We start from the raw sequence: 27,609 nt of genomic DNA, 5'->3' as shown, positions 1-27,609 counted from the left end.
AGCAAGCGTGAGGCACTGAGTTCAAACCCCAGTGCCCCCCCCACACACACATACACACAAAGAGTTTAAGGTTTTGCCTATTAGGTTTAGTTCTTTGATCCATTTGAGTCCATTTTTGTATATAGGGTAAACTAAGGGTTCAACTTCATTTTTTTAAACTTCATTTTTTTTTGGCATGTACATATCCAGCTTTCCCAATACCATTTATTGACAAGACTGACTTTTTACTTTTGTGTGTGTGTGTGTGTGTGTGTGTGTGTGTGTGGTGCCAGGTATGGAACCCATTCCCTTTCCTGATTCAATGATCTTGACATGCCTGTTGAAAGTCATATGCAAGGATTTATCTTGGGGCTCTATTCTATTCCATTGGTCTATGTTTGTCTTTATGCCGGTACCATAACCATTTAAAAATATCTTATGACTCCTAGCAAGTATTCCTAAGTTTTAAAAATTTGTTTATTTTTGTTTCTTTGAAACAGGATCTTACTATGTAGCCCAGGCTTGCTTTGAACTCATGATCCTCCTGCTGTAGCCTCCTGAGTGCTGGGATTATAAGTATACCTGGTTGCTCTTTATTGTTTAATTTTGTGTCTTTAAAACTTTTTAGAAATGGAATCACGCAGCATATATTTTCTGTGACTTACTTATCTTTTTTTTTGTAGTGAGTGTGATAATAAAGTTTATTAAAGGTGAGGGAAAGGCACCTGCCAGGTGGGATGGGGAGGGAAAGAAAAAAAGAGTATGACTTTCTTCTTTATTTAATGTTGTGCTTTCAGGGTCTTTCATACTGATTTGTATAGCTAGAATTTATCAATTGTTCCTCATATTTCATTATACAAATGTACTATTACCTATCTATTCTATCATTGGAAAATATCTGAGTTGTTTAATTACTTTGTTACTCAAACAGTGCTGTGATGAATATGTCTTTTCAGGTCTTCTGGTGTAAATGTCCAGGAATTTATCTGGGGTATATGGGGTAGCAATTGAGTTGCTGAGTCTTAGGTACTAAGCATCTTCTACTTCCTAGGTGTTATGGTTTGGATATGAAGTGTTTTCCAAAAAGGCTCATGTGTCAGCAACTTGGTCTCCAGCTAGTGGATCAAATCATTAAGAGACGATTAGATCATGAGGGCTCTGATCTAATTAATGGATTAATCCATTGGTGGATTAATAAATTGATGGTATTATTTAGAAGTGGTGGAATGTGGGGCCTGGTTGGAGGAAGCAGTCACAGGGCTGTGCCTTTGAAGGGTGTCTTGTATCTGGCCTCTTTCTGTCTATATTTCTGCTTCCTGGCTGCCGTGAAGATAGCAACTTTGTTCTGTCCTGCCATTCTGGTGCTGATGAAGCAAGCCAATCAAGGACTGAAACCTTTGAACCCATGAGCCAAAATAAACCCTTCCTCCTTCAAGTTGTTTTCTCAGGTATTTTGTCACAGTGGTGAAAAACTGACAAACATACTAGGTAATGCCGAACTATTTGCCAAAGTGGTTGTACCAATTTATACTCCCATTCCAGTGTAGGAGATTTTTGGTCATTCCACATCCTTGCCTTACACTTTATTTATTTCTGATGCTAGAGATCAAACTCAGGCCTTGTGCATGCTATACAAGCACTCAGCTATGTCCCTAGTCATAGACTTTCTTTTTTGGTCAATTTTATGGTTGTAAATTATTATCTTATTATGATTTTAATTTATACGTATTTGATTATTAATTAAGTTGCATATCTTTTTTTTTTTTTTGAGGTTGGGCTTGTACTCAGGGCCTTTACCTTGAGCCACTTCACCAGTCCTTTTTTGTGAAGGGTTTTTCGAGCGTCTCACAGAACTGTTTGCCTGGGCTGGCTTCAAACTGTGATCCTCCTGATCTCTGCCTCCTGAGTAGCTAGGATTACAGGGGTGAGCCACCTGCAGCCAGCTACAGATGTTCTTTAATGTTAATGCGGTAGAATATCTCAGTGTTAGCACTATCGACATTCTTCTGGATAATTCTTTGGTGTATGTGCATATGAGTGTGCATGTCCTGTATGTTGTAGGATGTTTAGCTTATCCCTGGCCTCTGTCTGCTAGATACCAATAGCACACTTCTGTCTAAATTCTGACAACCAAAGATGCCTCCAAACATTGCAAATGTACCCTGAGAAGGACAGGCCACATTGCCCCGGTGGAGAGTCATGGGGTTAGTGTTTCTGGTCTCTTGTTTAAGAAATCCTCCCCTACACTGAGGTCATCAAAATATTCTCTTTTATTATCTTCTAAAAGTTTTACAGTTTTTCCTTTCACATTTGAGTCTCTGATTCACCTGGAACAGAATGGTGAAAAGTAGTGTTCCAATTTTATTTTTTCTATATAGATACTCAATGTCCTACTGCTATTTATTGTACAATCCCATCTCTCCCACTCATCTGCAAGACTCTTTTTGTTATATATCAACTGGCATGTAGGCAGGTGCATTTTGGGGCTCTCTATTCTTTTCATTGCTCTAATTTTCTGTCCTTGCTCCAATGTCACACTGTTTTAATCATTGTTGCTTCTTAAAGAGGCCAGATGTGGAAGAGGAAGTCCAGATCTTATTTTGTTTTGGTTATTTCAGGCCTTTTGTACTTTGATTACATTTTTAAATAAGCTTGCCAAACTCTTTACAAAATCTGTTGGGATTTTTGACTGGGATTGTATTGGTTCAATTTTGGGAGAACTGATATTTTTACAAATGTGAACATAGCATAGTGCCTGCTTTAGTATTTTTAGATGTCTTAAAAGTTTTATGATTTTACCTCCATAGAAGTCTGGCATATCTTTTGTTTCTAGGTGTTTCTGTTCCTTTTTTTTTTCTTTTTCCCAGTGCTGGAGACTGAACCCAGGACATTGTGCATGCCAGGCAAGCACTTAGCACTGAGCTAGCCTAGGCTAACCCTGAATTTCTGGGCTGAAGTGACTCTTCTGCCCTAACATCCCAAGTAGCTAGGACTATAGGTACACACCACCACACCTGGCTTTAAGGATACCTCTTTTAAGCTAGGCATAGTGGTACATGCCTGTAGTCCCAACTACTCAGGAGGCAGAGACAGGAGGATCATGAGTTTGAGGCCAGCCCAGGCAAAGTTAGTGAGATCTTATCTCAAAAACAAAATACAGGGCTGGCGGAGTGGCTCATGCGGTAAGCCTGCGTAGCAAGAATGAGGCCCTGAGTTCAAACCTCAGTGCTGCAAAAAAAGTAAAAGGGTTGGGGATATGTCTCAAATGGTAAAATGCTTGCCTAGCATGTGCTAGGCCCTAGATTCAATCCCCAGTGTCACATATATTCACACACAAAAAAAATGTCTCTTTTGGGCTCACAGAGTGGTTCAAGTGGTAGAGTGCCTCCATGGTAAGTGTGAGGCCCTGAGTTCAAACCCCAATACCACACACACACACACAAAATCTCTTTTAAATTACAATTTTTGTTAGTAGTACATAGAAATGTACTTGATTTTTTTTCTTTTCTGTTTTTGGTGCTGGGGATTTAACCGAGGTCCTCACATATGCTAAGTACATGCTGTGCCTCTGAGTTATACCCCCAGCTCCTTGATTTTTACTTACCGATTTTCTATCTATTATGCCTCCTTGCTAAATTCACTTACTCATCTAGTAATATATACACTGGTAGATTCTTTGAGATTATCAATGTGAACAATCATGTCATCTATAAATAATGACAATTTTGTTTCTTCCATTCCAATTTTTTGTTTTTTTCCCTTTTTGTCTTTTTCCTTGATCCTTACTTCCATTTCAATTTTTGCCATATTGTGAAGATATCCAATGTAATATTGAAATTCAAGCCTCTTTGTCTCCAACCTTAAAGAAAATGCTCTTTATAGATCACCATTACATTTATTAAGAGTTTTCCTTTTTTTAAAATCGTGAAGAGATGTTCAATTTTGTCAAAGAGTTCTTTCCCTTTCTTTGTTAATGTGGTAAATGTTATTACTGGATTTTCCTTTTTCATAATTTTTTTCTTATGAAAAAATTTCAGGGTGCATAGTATCTGGTGTTCCACAATTTTGTTATGCTGTGTTAGAATGTGGGTTTCCTTTTATTTCTATTAAGAATTCATTGAGGCCCTAGGAATGTGTTGTCAGCTTCTGTGTGACACTGCCCACTATCTGTGGGCCCACAGGGCTGGTGGCCCAGCTTGCCACTAGAGGAGCTGTTTGCCCATGGCGGGCCCTTGTGGACCTTCCTCAAGGTCCCAGCAGCCCAGTTACAAGTCAGCAGGCCTGAACTGGTGGCAATGTCCAGACTCCTGATGGAGAAGGAGCAGGAGCTGCAGGAATCCAAACCCTTGCTGCAGGATGGGAATGAAGATTTAAGGAAGCTTGCAGAGAATGAAGTGGCTTTGTGTCAGAAAGAAATAAGTCCGTTGAAGCATCAGAAGAAACAGATGAAAATGATTTGATCCTGGAGGTAACTGCAGAAGTTGGGGGCCAGGAGGCAATATTGTTTACTCCAGAGATGTTTGATATGTATCAGCAGTATGCTGCATTTAAAAGATGGCATTTTGAAACCCTGGAATATTTTCCTTAGACATGCATCTGCCAGACTGGGGGTTCAGAAGCCTATAAACACCTGAAATTTGAAGGAGGTGTGCACAGAATACAAACAGTGCCAAAGACAGATAAGCAAGGCTGCATCCGTATTAGCACCATGACAGTGGCAATAGTACTCCAGCCTACTGAGATTAATCTGGTGATCAATCCTAAAGATTTGAAAATTGATACTAAGAGAGCCAGTGGAGCTGGAGGCCAGCATGTAAATACCACAAACAGTGCTGTCCAGATAGTCCATCTTCCAACAGGTGTTGTTTATGAATGCCAACAAGAGAGGTCTCAACTGAAAAGTAGAGAGATGGCTGTGAAAAAGTGACATGCAAAGCTGTATAGTATGCTTCTAGAGGAAGAAACAAGGAAAAGATACAATGCTACAAAGATTCAGGTTGGAACTAAAGAAAGATCAGAGAAAATAAGAACAAGAACATATAATTTTCCAAAGAACCAGGTCACAGATCACAGAATAAAAAATTAACAGCACTGGTGCAGTCTGTGATCAGAAGACTTCCAAATTCTTTGTATCCCATGAGAAAGAATCCATGGCAGGACAGATGGATGTAAAGGAAATTTATTAAAAGTTAGGTAAGAGAAATACAAAGGGAAACATGGTGGGGCCTAGTTGGAAGCCAGTAGCCAAGAAAGCCTGTTTCTGTTTCTGCTCTTCAGGTGCTTTTAAAACCTAGGATAACTTATGGGAAGGGGAGAACCAGGTGATTTTCATCCAATAATCAATGAGTAGGGAGGTGGTTCCTGAGCCAAGGAATGGTTAATCTAGCTTAGCCTGCCTCAAAATCACTGCATAATCTTGAAAATTTCATGAAAGGAGATTGTCTACTGGATGAACTGATACAGTCACTGAAGGACTATGCTGATTATGAATCTTTAGTAGAAGTTATTTCCAAAAAAGATTAAGTCTATTTATTAAAGCCTTTTACAGTACAGGTTAGGAAAATTCTACTACAGCAAATTGTGTTGTGTGTAAATCCTCACCAGTATTCTCTTGAAAAGCATGAGCTAACATAGTTAGAATTATTATGCATATCTTACGCCATAGATCATTGATATAGATCTCCCAATGTATTAGTAAAACATACGATATAATTATAATATTGTCATAAAAAAAGAATTGAGACTCTTATATATAAGTATCCCTTCATTTTCCATTTTTTGTTCCACTATGCTGTCACCTTAATCATTCCTTTGACTCTGTCCTACCTTTTCTGTGTCTATCTGCTACCAAATTTGCCCACTGAGTTTAAAATTTTTATTACCTTTTTCATTTCCAGAATGGTTTCTTTTTGAAAGCTGCTTGATCATTTTTGTAATCTCTTATTATTTACTCATGCTTTTTCTTTAAAAGCTTTAAAATTGTCTTATTTTATTACTGTTACTTTCCTTTGGTGGTATGGAGTTTAGAACTCAGGATCTTTCTCGGCAAATACTTTACCACTTGAGTCATGCCCTCAACTCTTTTTGCTTTAGTTATTTTTGGAGTAGGGTCTTACATTCTTTTTCTGGAGCTGGGCTCAGACTGCTATCCTCTTACCTATGGCTTCCTACCCTAACTGGGATCACAGGCTTGGGCTATCATGCCCAGATTATTGGCTGAAATGGGGGTCTCACTAACTTTTTTTTGGGCTGACATTGAACTTCGATCCTCCTGCTCTCTGCCTCTGGAGTAGCTGGGATTGCAGTCATGAGTCATGAGGCCTGGCCTAAAGTAGTTATTTTAGATCATTCCAGTATCTAATGTTTTTGTAGGTTTGATTCCCCTGCCTATATTTCTGTTTCTTTTGCTCATGATTTTTCTGTTCTTGGGTCTTGTGATTTTTGACTGTAAACTTATATTTCTTAAAATTTTACCTGTTTGGATTTGGGGGGTGGGGCTGAGGTAAAGCTGGGTGTTTCTAGAAAGGATTGCAGTTGACTCTTCTGGTATTTCAGGTACTTTGAATTTTCTGCTGGAGCCTTTCCAGATCACCCAACTAGTAGGAATCTGGGCTGAAAACTTGTATTGGGGTTAGCTTTGGTTACAGATTTTCAGTATTTTTTTTTCACTTCATATAGTATCTGGAATCAAGGCAGGCCAGTTTGGATGCAGATCCTTCAGGTGGAAGGGTTAGATTTACTTCTAGTTTAGCCTAACAGCAAGGGCATACCTTTTGTGTCTCACCTGATGGGAGAATATCCAATCAGCATTCCCATCTCGGGATGATCTTGGCTCTGTCTTCTGTCCCTGGCTCTCCTTAAAGTCTTGAAAAATGAAAGCTCAGTGGTTTGCCAGTTGCTCCATTTTTCTCTCGGGGTGTCTATTGACACTTGGTTTGACTGAAGATTTCTTACTTTTTTTTTTTGTTTGTTTTTGAGACAGGATGGCGTCAACCTTGAGATCCTCTTGCCTCAGCCTCCTGAGTGCTGAGATTACAGACACATGCCACATCACCCAGCATATTTTTATTTATGTATTTAGAAGAAGGTGGTTTGACTTTTTTTTTTTTTGCCGTACTTGGGTTTGAACTCAGGGCCTTTACTTTGAGCCACTCCACCAGCCCTATTTTTGTGAAGGGTTTTTCGAGATAGGGTCTTGTGAACTATTTGCCTGAGATGGAGGATTGAACCTCAATCCTCCTGATCTTTGTCTCCTGAGTAGCTAGGATTATAGGTATGAGCGGTTGACTATTATACTTAGATTTTTTAGTTGCTTGTAGCAGAAGGGTCAGTTAGGGTGCCTGGGTTAATTATACCATATGAAATGGAAGTCTGTTCACTTATTTTTCAATAATATCCTTGAGGTTTCTGTAGAAAATTCCCATGCCTATATCTGCATTGGCTCTCAAATCTTTTTACATCTCTTCATATTATTCTTTTCTTCCAATATCCTGTTCTTTAAGTATGAAACATACACAGTGAATTTTAGCATGTGAAACTGATATCTTTGGCTGATGAAGAATTATGTAATTTAGGCAGAGAAAAAGATTTCAAGGGCAACTGAGGTCTGCAGTATTCATACAGTTGGGAATTTTTTTTTTCCTCTTGTTTTCTTTTATGGTTAAACTTCAATTTTGAAATACTCCTAAATAGTCCAGTTGTTTATTTTCCTTGCTAACATCTCTGGTAAACAGAACAGTTTAATGTTTATCAGAGGAAAAATTTAGGGGCAGCATGATTATATTGGAAGATATTCATTTTCAGCTTGTCTAGTTTTAAAGCACATAATAGAAACATTTGGAACATCTGACTCTCCACATTTTGTCAACTACGTACTTTATTTTCTGTGAATGCACTGATTATTGCAGCAAGAGTGAAGAGAACACAGCCAAGAGGAGAGGAGAGAGACTTGGCTTTCTCCTTCCAATTCTCAGCTTGAAAGAGCCTTTCTTTTATTTTTGTTCTATTTCCTAAAGGCCTGGAGAAAGCCATCTCCACCCCTCACCCTCCTCCCCCCAAAAAAGCAAATTATATGGAACTCTCGGCAGTACTGGAGCTTGTACTCAAGGTCTTCGCTAGGCCAGGTAGGTGCTCTACCACTTGAGCCATGCTTCCAGCCATCTTTCTTTCTTTGTTTCTTTCAGACAGGGTTTTTTACATAGCCCAGGTTGGCCTTGAACTCATGATCTTCCTGCCTTAGCCTTCCAAGTGCCAGAATTGCATGCATGTGCCACTATGCCTGGCTCTCTTTTTTTTTCCCCTCTCCTATCTCTTGGGTGTCTTCTCCTCACCTTCTTCTTCACTCTTCTCTTTCTCCTGTTCCTTAAATGCCAGATCCTCAAGCCTCCCTGCAGACACTCACCCCACAAACCACTACCTTGCAATAGTGACTCACAAAGACATATCTTCAGTTCAGCCTGCCTTGAGCTCCAGACTGCCATATCCAACTGTCTGCTGGACACCTCCATCTGGATGTCCCACAGGCTTCTCAACTAAATATATCCTGAGCTTATTTTCTACTCAAATCCCCATCGCATCAATTTCTACTTCTCTGCCTGTTTCTGGTCAAGCCAGACCTGGGAATCCTGCTAGACTCCTCCACTTTCTTTCCTTATTTCCTTCTTCCTCTAAGTCTGGCCAGTTTATCTATCTATCTATCTATCTATCCTTTCTGTAGCATTACAACTGCCACTGCCCCAGTCCAGGACCTTGTCCTTTCTTGCCAAATATAGACTACTCTATTTACATCTTCACTGGCCTCTATGCCTCCCATAATATCCTCCTTCAATTCATCCTCCACACTGCTTCCAGGGGACCTCCAGAGATTGTTTTAGAATGTACATCAGGTGAAATCTTTCCCTTGTTTAAAACTCTTCACTAGTTTAGTCAAGGGGGAAATTATAATTCTTCAGAGTAGCATGCCATTGTTCCCACCCCCTCCCATCTTGGCACACTTCTCTCTTGCACCCAGCCCCACCCACCCTGTGTTCCAGCGCAGTGCATTGCTCACAGTTCCCAAAAGCCCAGGCCCTTGCACACTAATTTTCTTTGTTGGGAATGTCTTTCTCAGCCACTTCTCAGCCAGCTCATTCCTGTTTGTCCTTCCCAACTCAGGTCAAACTTCAAAAGCTTCCCTTGCATTGGCTTCTTTCTCCAGTGTGAGAGTGCACCCATTATTCACACATCCTCTCTGCACATTTATGTCTTAGAGCACATCTGTTAGCAGAGTGGAGCCCAGTCACTGGAAGGCAGGAGCCACTACCTGTGGATCTTTGGTACCTAATATAGTGCCAGTACAGCAGGCATTTGACCTATGAGCATCTTTTGATTGACTCTTTGATTCCAAGTTTTTCTATTGATGGTCTGGGTGATCTTGGGTAAGTCATGTGACCTTGCATTTTAGTAGAGATAATATGCCGCTTGTGAGGATTAAATGAGATAAAGCATATAAAAATGCAGTGTAGATTGTATTTCAATGTTTTTCAAATGTAAGGACTTACTATTTTCACCACTGAAGTGCTTATGTGCTCCTTTCGATTTCTCTGTGTCTGTGTGTGTGTTGCTTCAGATTAAATCTAGAGCCTTGCAATGCTCTACCACTGAGCTACGTCCTTGCCTCATTAGTGTGCTTTTAAAAAAATAATTCCCTCTCTCCCTCCCTTCCTCCCTCCCTCTGTTGGTGGTACTAGGGTTTGGGCTTAGGGCTCAGGGCCTCACACTTCCTAGGCAGGCTCTCTACCACTTGAGCCAATCCACCAGCCTCCAATAATGCTGTCTTGATTTTCCTCTTCTCTGGGACCTTCTCTGCTCCATCAAATGTTCTCTGTCTCCTTTCCGTTCCACCTCACTGTTTCCTTCTCTTCCACCTACATATCCCTTCTCCTGGCACCCATTCCAAAAACATGTCTTCCTCCAGCCCCACCTTCCCTTCTAGCAGGGCCTTCTTTTCTTTTCCCCCATCCTGTCACAGCCCTTCAAAGAGTGCTTTAGTTGGCTGCTTCAGCTCTCACCACCCACTTCTTTGTTAACTGGCACAGTCTGAATCTTGCCCTTCCCATGGCATAGTTGTCATGTCCTTTAAGGACTCTCCTGTGGCTGGACCACAGGCACATCCCCAGGCTTGCTTACTGGACTTCTGGTGTATTTGGCTCCTGGCCTGCCCGAACCTCTCCTATTTGGCTGTTCTGACCTGCACTTGCCTGATTTTCCTTTTCTGTCTCCAACAATTTCTTGTTCTCTTTATGTAAGTGTTGGTGGTCCTAAGGTTCTGCTCTTAGGCCTCTTGTTTTTGTTTCTCTGCTGCTCGGTGATCTCACCCACCTACCCACTCCTATAACTGCCACTAGAACCTCTTTGTACATGTCTCCCAGTCTGTACAGCTCCCTCTGGATCTGTGGCTGCTGGCTGGGCAGCTACTTTTGGTGGTTTGTCCAAAGAGAGAGTATCCTCTTACTGCCTCTTCCCAGGCACCCACTTATGTTCCAGTTTGTCTTACTTCTATTAATGGCCCCATCATTCTCCAGTCAAGGAGATGCTTGCTCTTGCCCTTTTCCCACATCCAGTCATTTGCTAAGTCCTGTAGATCCTCATTGAAACATCTGTGACTGCTCCCTTAACTTCCCACTACCCTGTGGAAGCACTTCATTACCTCTCCCCAGACTACCTCCTACTACTGCCTCTCTCCCTTCTTTCCTGCCTTGCTCTCTCCCTCCCTCCCAACAAATATTTATTTAGTACCTACTATGTGCCAGGCACTGAGAAATAAGGAATTAATATACTGCAGATTTTGGGAACCAGAAGGTTTTCTTCTAGAGGCCCACTGTGAGCCAGTCATGGCCTATAATCCCAACCACTTGGGAGGCAGAGATCAGGAGGATTACAGTTTGAAACCAGCCTGGGGGAGGGGTGAGACCCCATCTCAACCAGTGGCTGGGCATGGTGGTATGCATCTATCTTCCCAGCCACTCCAAGAAGCACAAATAAGAGGATTGTGGTCCAAGCTAGCTTGGGCATAAAACAAGACTTTATCTGAAAACATAACCAATGCAAAAAGGGCTGGCAGAGTGGCTCAAGTGGTAGAGTACCTGCTACTGAGCACACAAACCCTGTACCACCAAAAAAAAAAAAAAAAAAGGCCCACACTTTAGCAGGGTGCACAGAGAAATAAGCCATAACAACAGGGCCTTTTAGCTGGTCCTCTGGCCTTCATATTTTCCTCCATTTCAATCCATGTTAACTGCTGGGCCAGATGAATATTCCTCAGGTCTGATGACAACCTCACCAGGCCCCTTCCTCAGCTCTGTGTTGCTGTGTAAGTCCTCAGCCTGTTTGTATGGGTCCTCAATGTGCCCCCACCTGCTTCTCTAGAGCCACCTCCCAGGGTCTCCATTCTCAGTTCCACCACAGCCAACCCTCCACTTGCACTTCTCTGAAAGCACTTTGCTCCTGCACATTTCTTATAGCTCCCTGTCCACCACCTATCCGTCAAAAGCCTAACTCTGTGCCTATCTCCAGAGGAGGAATGTCTTCCTCATTGCACCAGAAAACCATGATTCAATGAGCAAACCCTTACAGGAGAGCTGCAGCATCCCCAGGCATCCAGAGTTAATGAGCGACTCTCAGGAGCCATCTTCACCAGCAACCAGGGTCCCACGGAATGGAGCAGACAGCCCAAGCAGTCAGGGATCCCTGACTTAGACTCATTGAAGAACACAGAGAGGACCAAAGCCAGCCACTCTCCCTAAAGGCTATCACCAATGTGACTATAAGCAGTAACTGGAGAGTAAACCCAATGCGAGCCCCTAGATCCATTGATCATGGCCATGTGGAGTGAACTGCATGGAGTCCTGGGAACTTTCTATGTGTCCTCTGCTGCCCTCTCCAGTGTTCTACTGATTCCCCCATCCTGAATTGCCACTACTGGTTACCACTGTTGAGATGCTATTTCTATATCTGCTGTGCCAGTTGGTATGGTCTGCTTTGTAGATCTATTTCTTTGTGTGCAATTGACCTCCATATCCACGAGTGCCACATCTACAATTAAACCAGTTACAGACAGAAATATTAGCAACTTACTGTGCCTGTACTGAACATGTACAAACTTTCCTTTGTTCTCATTATTCCTTGATTCAGCATAACAACAATTTACATAGCATTTACATCATATTAGATATTATAAGTAATCTAGAAATAATTTAAAGTAGTGGACTATACCTAGGTTATAAGTGAACACTATACCATCTTATATAAGGGACTTGAACATCCTCAGATTTTGGCATTTGCTGGATTTCTGGAACCAATTCCCTATGGATATCAAATGATTAGTGTACTTTGTTTTTACTCCCCTACCTGACTCCCAGACTCCTTAGGACAGGGTCCATAAGCCCTGCAGTATGGAAGAGGGAGATTACTAAGTATTTGTGGACTTGAACAAGAGGAGATTTCTTCCATGGTAGGAGAAGGCAGAAAAGGGCAGAAACCATGTCTTAGACTTGATACTGTCCAGGTGACTGGCAGAGTGGCTTCTGTGTGTGTGCACACACCGATGCACCCACATTCCTAAGAAAGCTGCTGATTGACAGGTTCAGCCCCTGAAGTGATTATTATCTCTTTCATATTTCAGTGCAGGATGGAAATGGAATTCTGTACTGAATTTTGTTGTTCCAACCACAAAAATCTAGTCAGAATTTAAAACTCAAGTGCTTGGTCGCTCAGCGTCTGACACACAGTGGGTGTGTTCGATGTTAATGTTATTCCATGCGCACATGTCAGTCAACAATATAACACATTCTCTAAGCTAGTACAGCAGGGAAGACTAGTTAGATAACATTTTCCACTAGGTTTCCTTTGTAGTTGCTGCATCCCTGTTACTCGGGAAACATGCAGGTGGGTAGGGCTGCCAGACTGGCACTCCTGCTCTGGGCAGACAGTGAATGTGCCCTTTCTACACAGTGCTAAAATGCCACAGGGCTGAGGAAATGCTTTATTCCCTTATGGCTGTGATAGAAATCTTGCAATTTTTCTGTTTCAAAGAACAACAGGACATTTTTTGGTATATTTCACATGGAGTTATTATTGTGAGGGATTTAAAAACATTCTTATCTTTTAGAGATACATGCTGAACTATTTATGGATGAAGTGACATGCTGTGTAATATGTGTGTCAAAATAACCTGATGAGGGAGGATGGATAGGGGTAGAGATGTGACAAGGGCAGCCATATGTTGATAATGGAACTTAGAGATGGGTATATGTCAGTTCATAGTGTTAGCTTGTGGTGCTTTTGTATATGTTAGAAATTTTCCATAATAAAAATTTTCCTTTTTTTTTTCAAGCACGGGTTCAGAGCAAGATAGACCCAGGTTCAAATTCCCTTTCTGCTACTTTTTCATCTGAGTGACCTTGTTATGTGAGTTTTCTGAACTCAGTTTAAATGTTAAAAATTCCTGCTTCACAACTTTGGTGCCAAGGCCTGGCACATGGTTGGAAATCAGTGATGCCAATGTGGCTTTACTTGAGCCTGACTATGATGGTTCTACCAGCTCTTCAGATCACTCTGCTATTGTGGTTCCCAGCAGATGTTGGTCTTGACCAGGTATAGGGCTAGCAACTTTGCGCCCTGGCTTCTGTAGAAGAAATGGAACAGGGGTCAAGTGATAGACTTCAGCACCTTTACTAAAACTCCTAGAGGGTGTTCCTTTCATTATTTTGTAATGGGGAATGGAGATGAGAGGAGGAAGAGGGTTTGGCATGGCACTTGTCTGGGCTGTAAATGTTTGTTCTGGGTTCATGACTGTATCATTAGTGGGAGGGGACTGAAGAGGTGAGGAAGGCAAAGACCAGGAAAGCAGACCCCTGAAAACCAGTGTCACGTGGATCTCAATTGTAGATCCCTTCTCTTGTTTTCTGTCCCTATAGTCAGTCACCCATTAGCAGGCAGCCAGTGTTTAAGAGGCTGGCTTGGGACTCAGGGTTCTGTCTACCTGGGCACATTTTCAGGCTCCAGCTGGCAAGGAAGCCCTACCAATTTTTGCAGAGGCGCTAGTGCTGGAATAAGGGAGGGTGAGATCACAGGGAATTCATTAGCATCCCAGATTCGTCCTCTTCTCCTTTCTAGGCCTTCTCTCTGCCTCCCCCATACCCACCTCAGCAGTTTTTTCTTTCCCCTTAGAGTAGCTGAGGGGATCTGTCAAAGCCAGGCCAGGAGCTTGCCTTTTCTGATTTCTTTTCTAAAGACACAGCATTCAGCCCTCACCAGATGGGAACCTGTCAGCTCAGCAGGCAGATAATTATCCTTTCAGCTGTGGGAGGGCTTACCATGAATGGAAATTCAGGCATTTGTTGCAGCTGTGGCCCCAAAGCTACATCATGGAAACCATGCATTCCAAACTCAAAATTTACCTGCACCAGTCTGCAGGAAGTGCTGGGTGGTGGAGGTGGGAGATTGGGACCTTAGGGCATAATAGGGCTCCTGCCCCTGGAACCTACTGTACCCACGTGGGAGTCTGTCCCTAGAGATCAGTCCAAGACACATCCTTTCTCCCTGGCTCAAGTGGGCCACTTCCTCTGTGAGGATCCTGAACTCAAGAGCAGAGTTTTATGATAGAAAGAGTTCTCTTCATTTGATGGAGGAAAAAAAAATCTAATAACCAGCTGGCCAACAATGAAAAATGCTGCCTTAAAGGGTAATGAACTCCCCATTGGAACTATTCAAGCAGATACTAACTGGGTGCCTTTCAGATATTTCAGAAAGAACATAAGACATGGGTGAAAATTTGCCTCCTATGCCCTCCAAAGCCTCTTTTTTTTTTTTTTTTTTTTTGTGATACTGGGGTTTGAACTCAGGGCCTACACCTTGAGGCACTCCAACAGCCCCTTTTTTGTGAAGGATTTTTTCGAGATAGGGTATTGAGAACTGTTTGCATGGATTGGCTTTGAACCTCAATGCTCCTGATCTCTGCCTCCTGAGTAGTTTAGGTGTACAGGCATGAGCCTGGCTCCTCTGAAGCCTCTTAACCTCGGTGGGTTCTCTGGGGGTAATAGCATGAACTTGGAGTCATCATAGGTCCAGGATTTGAGTCCTGATTCTAAGGCTAGTTAGCTAGATGGCCTTGGGCAAGCTAGAAGCCTTGGGTAAAGTCTTCATTTAAAATATTATATAGGTATATTTTATTTTTCTGATAATGGGTGAACGTTGAAAAAAATTGTTGTAGATACTTTTCCATCTCAATTCCCAATTCATATAGTTGTTTTATTGTTCTTTTTTTGGCAGTACTGGGGTTTGAACTCAGGGCCTCATACTTGCTAGGCAGGTGCTCTACCACGTGAGTCACTCCACCAGCCCCCAATTCATATAGTTTTAATGTATCCTTTTAGTCACTATAAACCTAACTTGAGGAAGTTAAGTTTAAACCACAGCTTCCTCATCTATAAAATGGAATAGTAATGAAATTGCAGAGATGATGCAAAGATTCAATGACGGAACGGACATAAAATGCTTAGCATTTAATTAGGATTTTTTTTTTGAGACAGTGTCTCACTACATTGTCCAGGGTGGTCTCAAACTCCTGGACTCAAGTGATCCTCTTACGTCAGTCTCTTGAATAGCTGGAACTAACAGGCATGCACACCACACTAGTTTAGTTAGACATCTAAAACATGTTCATGACTGATCATTATTTGAAATGTAATGTTTCATATGTAATTTGAAATTTTCTAGTAGCCATGATAATGCAGTAACAATTAAGCCAAGTACAGTGATACATACTTGTAATCCTAGCAATCAGGAGGCTGAGGCAGGAGGATTTTGACTTCAAGGCCAGCCTGAGCTACACAGAAAGACCCTGTCAAAAAACAAAACCAAAACCAAAAAAAGTAATCCTATAATCCTAGCTCCTGGGAGGCTGAGGTTGGGAGAATCACAGTTTGAGGCCAGCCCAGGCAATAAGTTCACAAGACTCCATCTCAATAGAAAAGGCTGGGTGTGGTGGCACATGCTTGTCATCCTAGCTATGTCAGGATGACATAAACAGGAGGATCATGGTCCAGCCAACCAGGACAAAAATCAAGACCCTGTCTCAAAAATAGTCAAAGCAAAAAAGGGGTGGAGGTGAGGCTCAAAAAGGTAGAGTACCTGCCTAGCAAGTGTGAAGCCCTGATTTCAAAACCTGAGTACTGCTGGAAAAAAACAAAGTAACAATAAACAAGTGAAATGAATTTTAATGATTTAACTCAACATATTCAAAACATTATAATTTCAATGTAGAATCCATATAAAATTATTATGAGATATGATTATAGTCTTTTTTACACTAAACTTAAAAATCAGGTGTATATTTTATACTTACAGTGCATCTCAGTTCAGATTGCCACCTTTTGTGTGCTCAGTGGTCACATGTAGCAGCTGCCACATGATCTTCTTAGCTCTCCCTTGATTTATGCTAACTCTGAGAGTTTAGTCTAGTTACCAATTTAGGCCAGAAATGTGGGTTGTGTTGTATTGTTCTTTGTTCTTGTGATTTCATCTTGTCTCACTCACTGACTGGACTGTACCATAAAAGCAACTAGCTCTTAATTTCTTTTTGCAGTACTGCGGATTAAGCCCAGGGCCTCATGCATTGCTAGGCAAGAGCTCTACCACTTGAGCTACGCCCCCAGCCCTCTAATTTCTATATTTGGAAAACTACTTTGCTGGTGCAGAGAACATGTTCTGTTTCTTTCTTTTCTTTTTATTTTGTTGTTTTGAGACAGGGTCTCACTTTGTAGCCCAGGCTGGCTTGAAACTCTTGATGTTCTTGCCTCAGCCTCCCAAGTACCTAAATTACAGATGTGCACCGCCATGCCTGGCAAAAAAAAAAAAAACATGTTTGATTGGCATCCTTGGGAATCCAACAGTGAGTGAGAACTGTCTCTTCCTTTCTGTCTTCTGGTATGGAAGGCATCTAAGATTCTCAGAACCACCTGGCCCCTGAAAGACACTCTTCGAATGTCAGCTCACATTGCTGTGTTACTCGTGGTGGGGAGAGCTGAAGTTCTGATGAGGTCTTAGAAGGAGCTGCCTGTGAGAGGCAGTGGCATGGAAGAAAACCATCCAGTGCTCTAAGCTTCAGTTTACCGTAGGCTTAAAGTGGGATGCTAGGACTGGGCATTCTAATTCCCACCCTGGCACCCTCAAGAGATCTGTGATGAGATGAGACATTACACTGAGGAAGTGCTCCAGAAATTGAGATCCGTCAATACAAAGTATGATAATATTTGTGCTGAATTCAGCATCATGTTTGGCCCTGGGCTGGGGAGGGACAGTGGTGAGTGTTCAGATGGCCCCACCTGGGAATGAGCTCCGCTTGGCCTACCTTTAAGACTTGAATTTGTGTAGGTGTTTTGAGAGCCGGAAAGCTTATAGAAGGAATCCTTTTGTTCTGAGTCGGGGCAGAGGCAGGGGTGGAAGGACCAACTCTTTAAACTGATGAGGAGCTTTGTTTTATGAGACTGTAGGAAATATAACCAGCGCAACTGGGTCCATCCAGGTTCTTGTAATTGCTACTTGTCAAATCCACACAGCTGCTTGAAAAGAAGAAACTAAGATGAAGTAAGAAGCTTCCATGGTGGTATTTCACAAGACAAGTAGGAGGACTGGGAGGAACATTAGCCCCATGGAGCTTTCCTGCTTCTCTGAGGCCTCTCTGGCAGAATCACTTCCTCAAAGGGCCTGCTTGATAAGTCACCATAAGCAAAGGATGGTGTTTGATCCTAACCAGCCAACCCCACCTCTCACTGTCCTCAGTTGTGTGTGTCACAGCAAGTCCAGAAATTGCAAATCTGGATGGCAAAGATGGGGCCAGGAAGGAATTTGTTCCAGGAACACTCATAGCTCTTGGCCCTTTGCTCTGCAGTTCCTCATTTATGCCTTCCTCTGTACAATGTGCTGGCTCTGAGTCATATGTTTGGGTGCTGAGGGCTGACAGTTAATTTGTGCTTTTTTGCCAAAGAAACAGAAAACTGGCAGACCCAGCCCTGAAGCCTCTGTGAGTAGCTGTGTCTAATGCTCCTTTGTTCCTGTTCTAGGGGTTTCCAGGGACATCCACCTTCTTTGCTCAGAAGGAAAGGAAGCAGGCAAGGGAAGATAAGCATTCTAAATGTGGGTTTCTGGTGATAGTGTCATCTAGGGATTGATTAGGGGCTCCCTCTTGAGCCTAGCCTAATGCCTTCCCCTGCCCTCCCATGGGCCTATAGCTTACAGCCTCTCCAAAATCACGGCCTGTAAGAAAGCCACACCTGAGATCACTGTGGCTATCCATGCCTTTGGAAGAGCATGAAGGGCCTTCCACCTTGTTTCTTTCCATTATTATGTCCATGGACCGCTCAGGCGAGGGAAGGAGAACTTTCTGGTTGGGCCCAGCTGCATACCTCTTGTTCCACATTCATCCTTTCACCAGTAAACACTGAGCACCTGTTTGTGCCAAGTCTCATTTAACTGCTGTGTTACTTTAACCTGTTTTTTGTTTTGTTTATTTTGGTAGTGCTGGGAATCAAACCCAGGGCCTTGCATGCTAGCTGAGTCTTTACCACTGAGCTACATCCTCAGCCCTAGTTTAATCTTCTTTTAAAAAGAATTGCTACCATTAATGCAATTAAAGTAGACCAGTACTTTATCTACCCAGGCAGACAGCCTGGGTACCGAGCCCTTCCTCCCAAATCAGTCGCTTAGGGAAGTTTCCAGGCTTTGATTTCTGCAGAATGAATTCTGCAATATCCCTTTCTCATATCCTCTTTTCTTTTCTTTTTTTTTTTTTTAAGAACCTAAGAATTAGCTAGTTTTTTTGTTTGTTTGCGTGGTTTTTGAGACAGAGTCTCACTGTATAACCCAGGCTGGCTTCAAACTTATGATCCTCCTGCTTCAGCCTCCTGAGTGCTGGAATTGCAGACATGTACCACCACCTTTGACTTGTATCTTATATTTATTTGAAAATATTCCAACTTTTCTCAGATTAGCTGGACAGGATGAGCCTTAACACTTTTGAACACTCCCTTGGATCACATGGTAGCTACAGAGGAAAGACTAAGGCTGAAAAGGAAGGTTTGAACCAAGGCTCTGGGAATGTCTGATGAAATGTTATTGGCCTATATTCTTTTTCAGTGCTTTTAGCATTGTGGAAAACAGTAGGCATAATTTAGCTATCACTTAGGACCAAATGTAAAAATTTTCTATGTACATCAGAAAATATCCCCTTCCCCCCAAAAAAATTCTCTTTGGTTTTAAAGTTCAAGTAAAGACTCTTCCTTCCTTTCCTATGTCTAGGCATCTCCAGACCCCTTATGAGGATCCATTGTGATTTATTGTTCTCCACTCAAGAAGATAAATAGTATGGCCTGCTCATTCTTCATGTGAGAGGCCGCTGGAGCAGGGCCTGAGGAGATGGAGGAAGCAGCAACAGTTGGGACAATTTGCAAGCTTGTGAATCCAGTAAATAAATACATGATAAGCTCACAGTTTCAGGAGCCAATAGTGAGGACTGGCAGTCACCACCATGCATCCTACTGGGGAGCTGTACAGGCCAGGAGGATTTTGTCATAATCCACAGTGTGATTCTATATTAAGCTGTGCCATGCAGTTCTGGCACTGCTCTGAGATGTATGAAGACCAACTTCGAGTAGGAATCTGAAGACCTGCATTTGAAGATTCTTTGCTACTTACTATCTGTGTGACCTAGAGCAAGTCACTTAACAGTGCCTGGCACACAGTAAGGTGCTTAATGAATATGAATCAAATAAATAAAAAAAAACCAAGTAAACCGTCTGTCAGAGCCTCAGTTTCCTCATCTGGGAAATGGAACAGTGCTTCCCCAATAGAATGTGATCCTGAAGGGAGAAGTCTTTCTTTTATATGGATCCCTTGGTGCTGCTTAAACGCGCAGTCTGTGTCAGTAGGTCTGGGAAGGGTGGGCCTGAGTCCTGCATTTCCAGCTAACCTCAAGGATGCTCATGCTGCCTTCTGGATGCACTTGGAATAGCAAGGCTCTAGACTTCATTACTCAGGTGCTTGAAATTATTAATGTTATTTCTTCAGCCAATGGGGTGGGAGAGCTGCTCCAAGGATAGCATGTCTCCAGGTTCCCTGGATGAAGGAGCCTCCTGGGATACAGGACTTTTAGGGTCAGAACCAAGAGAGTCCTGGACCAACTAGAACAAGTTGGTCACTCTATTGGAATTATGGAAGAGAAAGAGATGCTTTCATCCAAGTTGTTTGAGTTGAAAACAAACAGGAAGGTGTTTACTAAGTTCCCACCTTGGACCAATTAGTCTAACACCTTCCATTTCACAGAGGTTTAAACAGGCCCAGGGAAGTTCAGTGATCTGGCCTACATCTCACAGCCTCTGGGGGTTGGGGAGAGAGGCCAGAGCTGCTGGTTTCTGATTCCACATGCAGCTCAACACCTTCTCTACCAGTCCACATTGCCTTTTCCAGCACATTCCTCTTTAGTTGGCAAGCACAGCATGTTTATTTATAAATTGACTTGTTTGGAGCTTGAAATTTGGCATCGTTGGTCTTGTCTGTGAGGAGTTCAAATTTTTCCTGTTTGTTTTGGTTTGCTAAACCATGTTGTGTGAGCAAAAAACACAAAGTAATAAAAACACAATACTGCTAAAGTTGTTCAAATGCAAAGCATCCAGAAATGCGACAGTATCAGCTTACTCAGATTTATTTTGTATCTCGAGATAGTAGATTAAAAATGCATGAGGTTGGCTTCCAGGGATTTACAAGCCCAACATAAGTCAATAACTGGAGTTGCTTCCCTTGGAGCTGGGGCTGGAGGTCTGGGGAAACCCTCCTGCTGGGCCGGAGGCTGGAGGCTGTTCCTTCTCTCCCAAGGACAGGTGCTTGGTGAAGATGTGAGAGAGGAGCAGTTATAATGACCAAGATGTGTGCACCCCAAATTCTTTGCATTTTACTTTGCATACAGCAGAGGTTGTAAAAGACATTCCTTTTATTATTAACACTGAAAATTCACACAAAATACATGTATTTAGGACAGCTAGGGTGCCCTCAGTCCCCAAATCCTCCTAGATGTGCTATAAGTTCAGGTATGTTTTTTTGGGGGGCAGGAGGAGGGAAAACATTTTATCTGTGACATTGATTCTTATGGTGTAAGTTTTCTTGGCCAGGGAGTCTAGGTGCAGCCCCTGAAGACTGATTTGTGCCAGTATGTGAATCCATTCCAGACCCTTTTTGGCACTGTCTTAATTTAACAAACTAAGTTAACAGCTGAGCACAGCCACACACACACACACACACACACACACACACACACACAGATATTATATTGAGGAGCCCTGGTAAAGCATACAAATTAAAAAAATTGTTTTCATTGCTCCATCAAGAACCTCTCATAGTGACCAAAGAACATTTTGGGCTCAGGCTCCAGGCTGAAACCTGAACAAGTGCCCTGGAGAGTCATGGGGGTTGGTGGGGATACCTGATTATGGCTAGCGGGAGATGGCCACCTTCAGGCTCTCCAGCCAAGCTTGGAAAGTCTGTTTGCTGTGTTCAAGGTGTTCTTGGGTATTAGGGCTGACAGCTGGGCTCATAAATCTAGGAGTGGCCAAATAAAAGAGACTGAGGTACTTGCAGCCTGATTTGGGTATGTATCCTCATATACTTAGCCCCTGAATTCTCTTTCATATTCCTTTTTTTTTTTTTTTTTTTAGTTAGCTCTTTTTTTTTTTTTCTTTTTGGTGATACTGGAGTTTGAACTCAGGGCCTTATGCTTGGCAGGCACTGAGCCACATCCCCAGCTCTTCAGTTGTTTTTCAGATAGGGTCTTGTGTTTTTGCCTGGGGCCAGCCTCAGATTTTGATCCTCCTACCTATGGCCTCCTGCAATAGCTGGGGTGACAGGTGCATTTCACCATGCCGAGCTTATTGATATAGATGGTGTCTCACTAATTTTTTGCTGGGCTGACCTTGAACCATGATCCTTCTGATTTTTGCCTCCCAAGAAGCTGGGATTACAGATCTGAGCATCTACACTCAACTTGTTTAGCTTGGGTAAAAAAAAACATAGCCTTCCTTAGACCTTCTGTTCTCTCTGAAAAACAGAGAAAACTGTCCAGTCCTAGTTCATAGAATTGAAGCTTCCTGTTGAGTGACAGATTTTTATGGGCTTCCCCTACCACACACACACACACACACACACACACACACACACACTACCAGGATACCCAAAAACACCATCTGGAGAAGGCACCTGCCAACTACTTGCTTTCCCTGGATACTGAATATGCTTGTGGGATGGAAGGGCCTGGAAATCTGGTTGATGGTGCAAGTATATGAGGTACTGCCTTGCCTTGCTGGACTTTCAGCCAGATGCAGAGTTGGGGGAGGTTCCTGAGACCTGTGTCTCCATCTGGTCACTTATTCTTGAAGCAAGTCACTCACCATCACTACCCGTCTAATATGCTCTAAACCTTGGGGTCAAACTCCTGGATCTGTGTAGAAAGGCATGTCTCTTCAGAGAACCTAAGGACAGTCAGGGACCAGGGACTCTGGGAGGCACTTGTTTCTGTTTCTTGGGGAGCTTCCCCACTGGCCATTTTAGACACAGTAGCCATAGAGGCTTTTCTGTTGGGCTTAAGCAATGACCATTGGGAGGGCTCGGTGCCAGGTCACATTTGTGAAGCTATTACAGACCATCTGTCTTCTGAAGCTTGCGGAGAACTCTACTCTGCTGCATGGTCTCTTTTCCTTCTCAAATCCTCACCACTCTCCCCCACCCCCAGCCTCTGTCCCCTCAGCTCACCCTCCTCTGGTTTGGGAAGGAGAACTGAGGTCCAGCACATTTCCCACATGTCCTCATACGGATAAACCACAGTGGCTGGGATGCTGTCAGTCAAGGCTTTGGGTATGTCTGGGTATTTGCGGACTGCCTTCCTTTCCCCCACTGAACCTTGTGTGCTCAGACTAACTTCTTTGCAGGTTCCTCATGATGTGCATGAAAAGGCATGACTAAGTGGAGACTATAACTTAACATTTGTTTGCTGCTGATAGTTTTTACTTGGAATGAGGTGAGCTCTAGATTTTAATTTTCAGTACACTTCAGAAGCAGACCCCGGCTCATTACTGGGACAGAAGTCCCTAAAAATCAGGCTAAGTTTGGGAACCTGAACTCCCAGCTTCCAAAACTTCTTGCATAGCTGAGACAGAGGCCACTTTCTAGGTCAAGGTTACTGACACCAGCTTCCTTGGGCAGTTTTGCATCTCACTGGGATCCAAATGAAGCTCTCTGCTGGGGTTGGGGGAGAGGGGAGGGGTCTCAAGGAACACTTGCCCCCCTATTTTCTTCAATGGCTTTAAAAATCCAGTTCAGTGAAGGAAAATTATGAACCAGGCAAGCTTTTCCTTCGGAGGTACCTACCAATGCTGACAGCAGAACGTGGCAGAGAGTAAATCAGACACCACACATCACTGGAGCAAGAAGCCCACATGGTACAAACGGTTGTTCCAGGCCTGGCCCACCAGGTGGGGGCCAGGCAGTAGGTGGAAAAGAGCGGGGCCACAGGCTGTGCACTTTCTGATGCAGAAGTCCTGGGTCTCCACAGAAAGGACAAAGGAAGGGAGCAAAGCCTGAAAATGCAGACCTCCCCAGGTTCTTCTCTCTCTTCTCATGTGGCTTCTGTCTGGTGACAACATGCCCTAAGGGCTAAGAGCTTCCCAGATGGAGGGAACTCCTTCCTCAGGCTTTCAGTGCCACAGGCGCTGGGGCTAAGTGTGCTGACTCCATGGCCGTGAGAACCAGCTCATTAAGTCTATGAACCCTGGAGAACAGCAGCCCCAGTTTCGACTTCAGTTAACCTGTGAACCACAAAGAGGCTTCAGGCCACCAGGAGCAGGGGATGAGGTCATCTCCAGCAAGAGGGGGCTCTGGGACAGTTACAGAGTTAGACCACTGAGAGCCCCAGAAGGGGAGACTCCTCACATTAAAACAGGATGAGATGAGGCTACTGTTCCTTCAAGAAACACACATGGTTGCTTTTTTGCACCCTCTTTGGGGCGTGAGGACTGAACTGTGGCTCTGGCACCACAGTCACTGTCTCATCTTCCTGGCCCAGGGTGAGCTCAAAGGAAGCCAGGAAAAGTCATTTCTTCTCTTGGCTATGACTCATCCCTGGGTCTTTTTGCCTGGTGCTCTTAGCACTGCTCGGCCTCCATGAAGCCTTCCTTCTCATGGCCCGAGGGTTCCACCTCTGTGTAGGTGGAGTGGTTGGGGTGGTTGCGGAACTTCATGGCTGGCCAGTGGTGAGGTCTCCGCTGGAAGGAGCACAGAGGCAAAGTCAGAGGACATATCTCCCTCCTCCCCCATGGGGACCTCGTTCCTGAGGGAAAGTGCCAAGACTTTCTCCAAAAGGGCCAATCTCCCCAAAAGACTCCCTGCTGGGAACCCGCTGGGAGGCAGTTTGAAAGGAGCACATTTTATCCCTCACTGCATGGTCTACAGAACTCATAGCTAAGAGCTTCTGCAACAGAGTAGAAACCTGAGATAGAGGGAAGGGACAGAATGGGCCAGAGATGCCTGGAATGATCCACGGGGGCTCTGGAGATGCCAAGATAATCCTCTAGATCTGCGTCAAATGCAGACCCATCCTATCAGAGTCCCTGTAGTCCCAGGACCTACAGTTCCCAGGTGATACCCAGGGAGGTAGAGAATTTAGGATGACTGGTGAGGACCCACAAGAAATAGGATCATTAAGAAGAAAAAAAAAAAAAAAAGCAAGGGAACCATCTAAGTGATGATGAAGTCAATAACCCGTGTAGAAGAGACTGAGCTCCCAAAAGGGCCACCAATGTGCCCCTTTGAAAGCCTCTGAAATGATCCCTTTCTAACAAATAACAAAGATCATAAAGAACTTTCTCTCTGATACCTTTGCCACTTAAACTCTTTCAAGAAATTCACAAAAAAACCCACCAGATTGAGACCTCCTGGAGGGCAGGGACAATGTCTTATTCATCTTCATGTCCTTAGCTCTTAGACAAAATGGCGGCCCCACCATCGTAGGCACTCCATTGGATTTTAAGGAATGAACTAAGTCCTCTGGAAGCTGATAAGTCAACTGAGAATGGAGGAGCCCAGAGCTCTGTGACTCAGAGCAAAGCAGGCTGAGCACTTCCCATGCTGCACCTCACCTGCTCCCTCAGAGTTTTGGAATATTAAAAAAATGCAGCATCATCAGCTACAGCTCCCAGAAAGCACAGTCCTCAGTATCATTTTGCTTGTCATTTGGCATCTTCTGAATAAGTCCCAAGCCTGGAATTTGGGCATGAGAAACCATAAATCACTAGGGAAAAGCTGTCCAAATGGAAATTTTGTGGCCTTTTTGTCCTCCTTTCTTTCCTCTGGGGACTTTCCTAATTTACAAATGGAGAAAGGAAAGCAGACAGGCTGTTCCACAGAGACAGGAGGGCCCATGTGCTAATTCCTAGGGCTGATGGACATAAAAGACACCAACCATTGCAAAATGTGTCAGAATAAAGTTGGTGAAGGTTTCTCAGGGATGTGGTGGGTGAGAGTTGAGATGTGGAGAGAAAGATACTGAATGGCCTAAGAAACACTGATGTAGAAGCAGACAGCAGACCTCAGGTCTATACTGACCTCGATGAAGAAGAGTGCAGCATTGGAATTGGGATGACCATTAATGTAAATCCCAGCCAGGATGATGGCTGCCACCAGAAGTACAGCCAGCACGATGCCCACAATGGTGCCCAGGCGCACAGGAGGGCCCTTTGTCTTTGGGGACAGGTTGTCCTGAAGGCCTGTGGAGAGACAAGTAGAGCAGGGAGAGGTCGTGGGGGACCACATAAGACAGAATCTTGGGTTCTGACAAAGTCCCAGAGATAAAAGCCCACAGAACCTTTGGATCCACTTACCAAATACATGGAAAGGTGGGGCAAGAATTGGTGGGATCATTATGATGTAGCCTTGGCACCTTTCAGATGTTCTCTAAAATTACTTAAAAGTTTCCCAAATGTCTAATAAGATCATAAAGGACGTCTTCTCTGATACCTGGACCACATAGTGCTCTCAAGGAATTCATAAAGGACATGTGATGGTTAAGCATTTGGGATCTAGAATTGGTTGTTTGGGTTCAAATCTATGCTCTGTCACTTACTAGCTGTGTGACTTTGGTTAAATTAACCTCTCTGGCTCTCTGCATCACTTCTGCAGAACAGGATAATAATAACAATAACTAGAGGGGTCATTGAGAAGGTTAAATGAGATGATTCATGTCAAGGCCTTACGACCCCACCTAGAACTCATATATATATATAACATATATATATGTTAGCTATTGTGACAGCAAATGACCCCAGATTGAGACCTCCTAGAGGACAAGGGCAGTGTCTTATTCATCTTTATGTCCTCAGGTCTTAGAGATAATGGGGGCTCACTGTTGGTACTCAGGCACTAGAAATTTGTCCCAAGGAGAAGAGGGAATATGTCTACAGACTAGATCTGGAAACTCATCCAGTCCTACTCCTTTCTTGGTATGACTGGGGTATTGAAAACCAGAGAGGTTAAGTGATTTGCCCAAGGACAGACAAATTCAGTGTCAGTCACTAAGAAGCCTAGTTCCCTGAGGTCACTTAGGGTAGTTGTTTGCTTCTTCCCCCTACCTGAAAAGAACATGGAGATAATGAAGTAGACAGATGCACATGTCAGCAAAAGAAATACTAAGTCTTTTTTACATAGCTAAAAAAGGGGAGGCAACAGAGGGTGGGGATTTTTAATGGGATGTTTCATGTATCAGAATTATTGTCCTTATATCCCTTTTCTCTGTTGGCACTTTAATCAGAGGAAACCCAGGACAGAAATCCAGTGCACAGCTAGTGCCTCCATCTGCCAGCAAGTGGTAGGCTTGGGGTGACATACATGCCTAGGCTAGCCTCCTCTGACCTGGTTGGACCTTGACCCTGTGATTTGATGGTCAGGACTGTGGCTGATGAGCACATAGGCAAGAGCGAGGGGAACATGGCCTGGCTCCCCACCCCAGCCACACACCCACACTTGCTGCCAAGGGAGCACTGGTGCCATCTCCACCAGGAGATGTATCAAGCTGCACTGCGTCAATAACCTGCCTCACCCACTGGACCCCCTACACAACCGTTTCCATGTCCACCCTCGGCCACGGCTGCAGCAAGGGCTGAGCTGACTAAGCAAAAGGCCAAGGGATGAGGGGCCCCTCCTGTGTCCACCATGATCATCCTCCTCATCATCCCAGAGACCACGAGAATCTCAATCTGGTACCCTGCAAAAAGTGTGGAAGACAACTTCCATGTGCTCCCTGCCAACCCAGAGAAACAGGATATCGGAGAAGCTGCCCTCTTCCATTGACTGGGAGGCCACAGGAAGGAGAGGCCACAGCCACAGCACCCCAGCCTGCCCTAGCTCAACCCTCCCCTACTCCCACCCTGTCTAGGCAGTGAACACAGGTTCATGGCTAGCATGTCTAGGCATGTTCCTTCAACCTAGTGGCCTGTGCAGAGAGGCATTCTGTCCTCCCTCCCCTCCCCCACCAAAAGAGGCCCAGAGACTTCTGCACCC

General features: G+C 43.7%; 1 protein-coding gene, 1 long non-coding RNA gene and 1 pseudogene across 3 annotated transcripts in view; 2 read left to right on the top strand and 1 right to left on the bottom strand.

Annotated features, from left to right (window-relative positions):
* LOC141413741 (uncharacterized) overlaps nt 1–19,807 on the top strand; it is a 37,069-nt gene extending 17,262 nt beyond the window's left edge. Inside the window, exon 3 of the long non-coding RNA XR_012438606.1 lies at nt 19,315–19,807. This is a non-coding gene — a long non-coding RNA (uncharacterized lncRNA). The remainder of the gene's footprint in view (nt 1–19,314) is intronic.
* Nucleotides 386–5,502, top strand: LOC109691951 (peptide chain release factor 1-like, mitochondrial; annotated as a pseudogene).
* Nucleotides 19,808–20,672: 865 nt separating the features above from the next.
* The window catches only part of Plxdc1 (plexin domain containing 1), a 62,139-nt gene continuing 55,202 nt past the window's right edge, over nt 20,673–27,609 (bottom strand). Inside the window, exons 13-15 of one of the 2 annotated variants that reach the window (XR_012438605.1) lie at nt 25,660–25,820; nt 23,428–24,320; nt 20,673–20,894 (exon numbers count right to left, since the gene is read on the bottom strand). Coding sequence is in view for 1 of the 2 variants with exons in the window: in XM_020172249.2 (XP_020027838.2) it covers nt 24,201–24,320; nt 25,660–25,820 (281 nt within the window). In the remaining variant the exon portion in view is untranslated. Of the gene's footprint in view, nt 20,895–20,983; nt 24,321–25,659; nt 25,821–27,609 lie in introns of those variants that run through there. The other variant, XM_020172249.2, reaches the window with a different exon arrangement.

Source organism: Castor canadensis, chromosome 11 (assembly GCF_047511655.1).
Source record: "Castor canadensis chromosome 11, mCasCan1.hap1v2, whole genome shotgun sequence".
NCBI classification, from domain to species: domain Eukaryota; kingdom Metazoa; phylum Chordata; class Mammalia; order Rodentia; family Castoridae; genus Castor; species Castor canadensis.
Note: the sequence above shows the minus strand (reverse complement) of the source record. Positions and strands in the feature narration are given on the sequence as shown.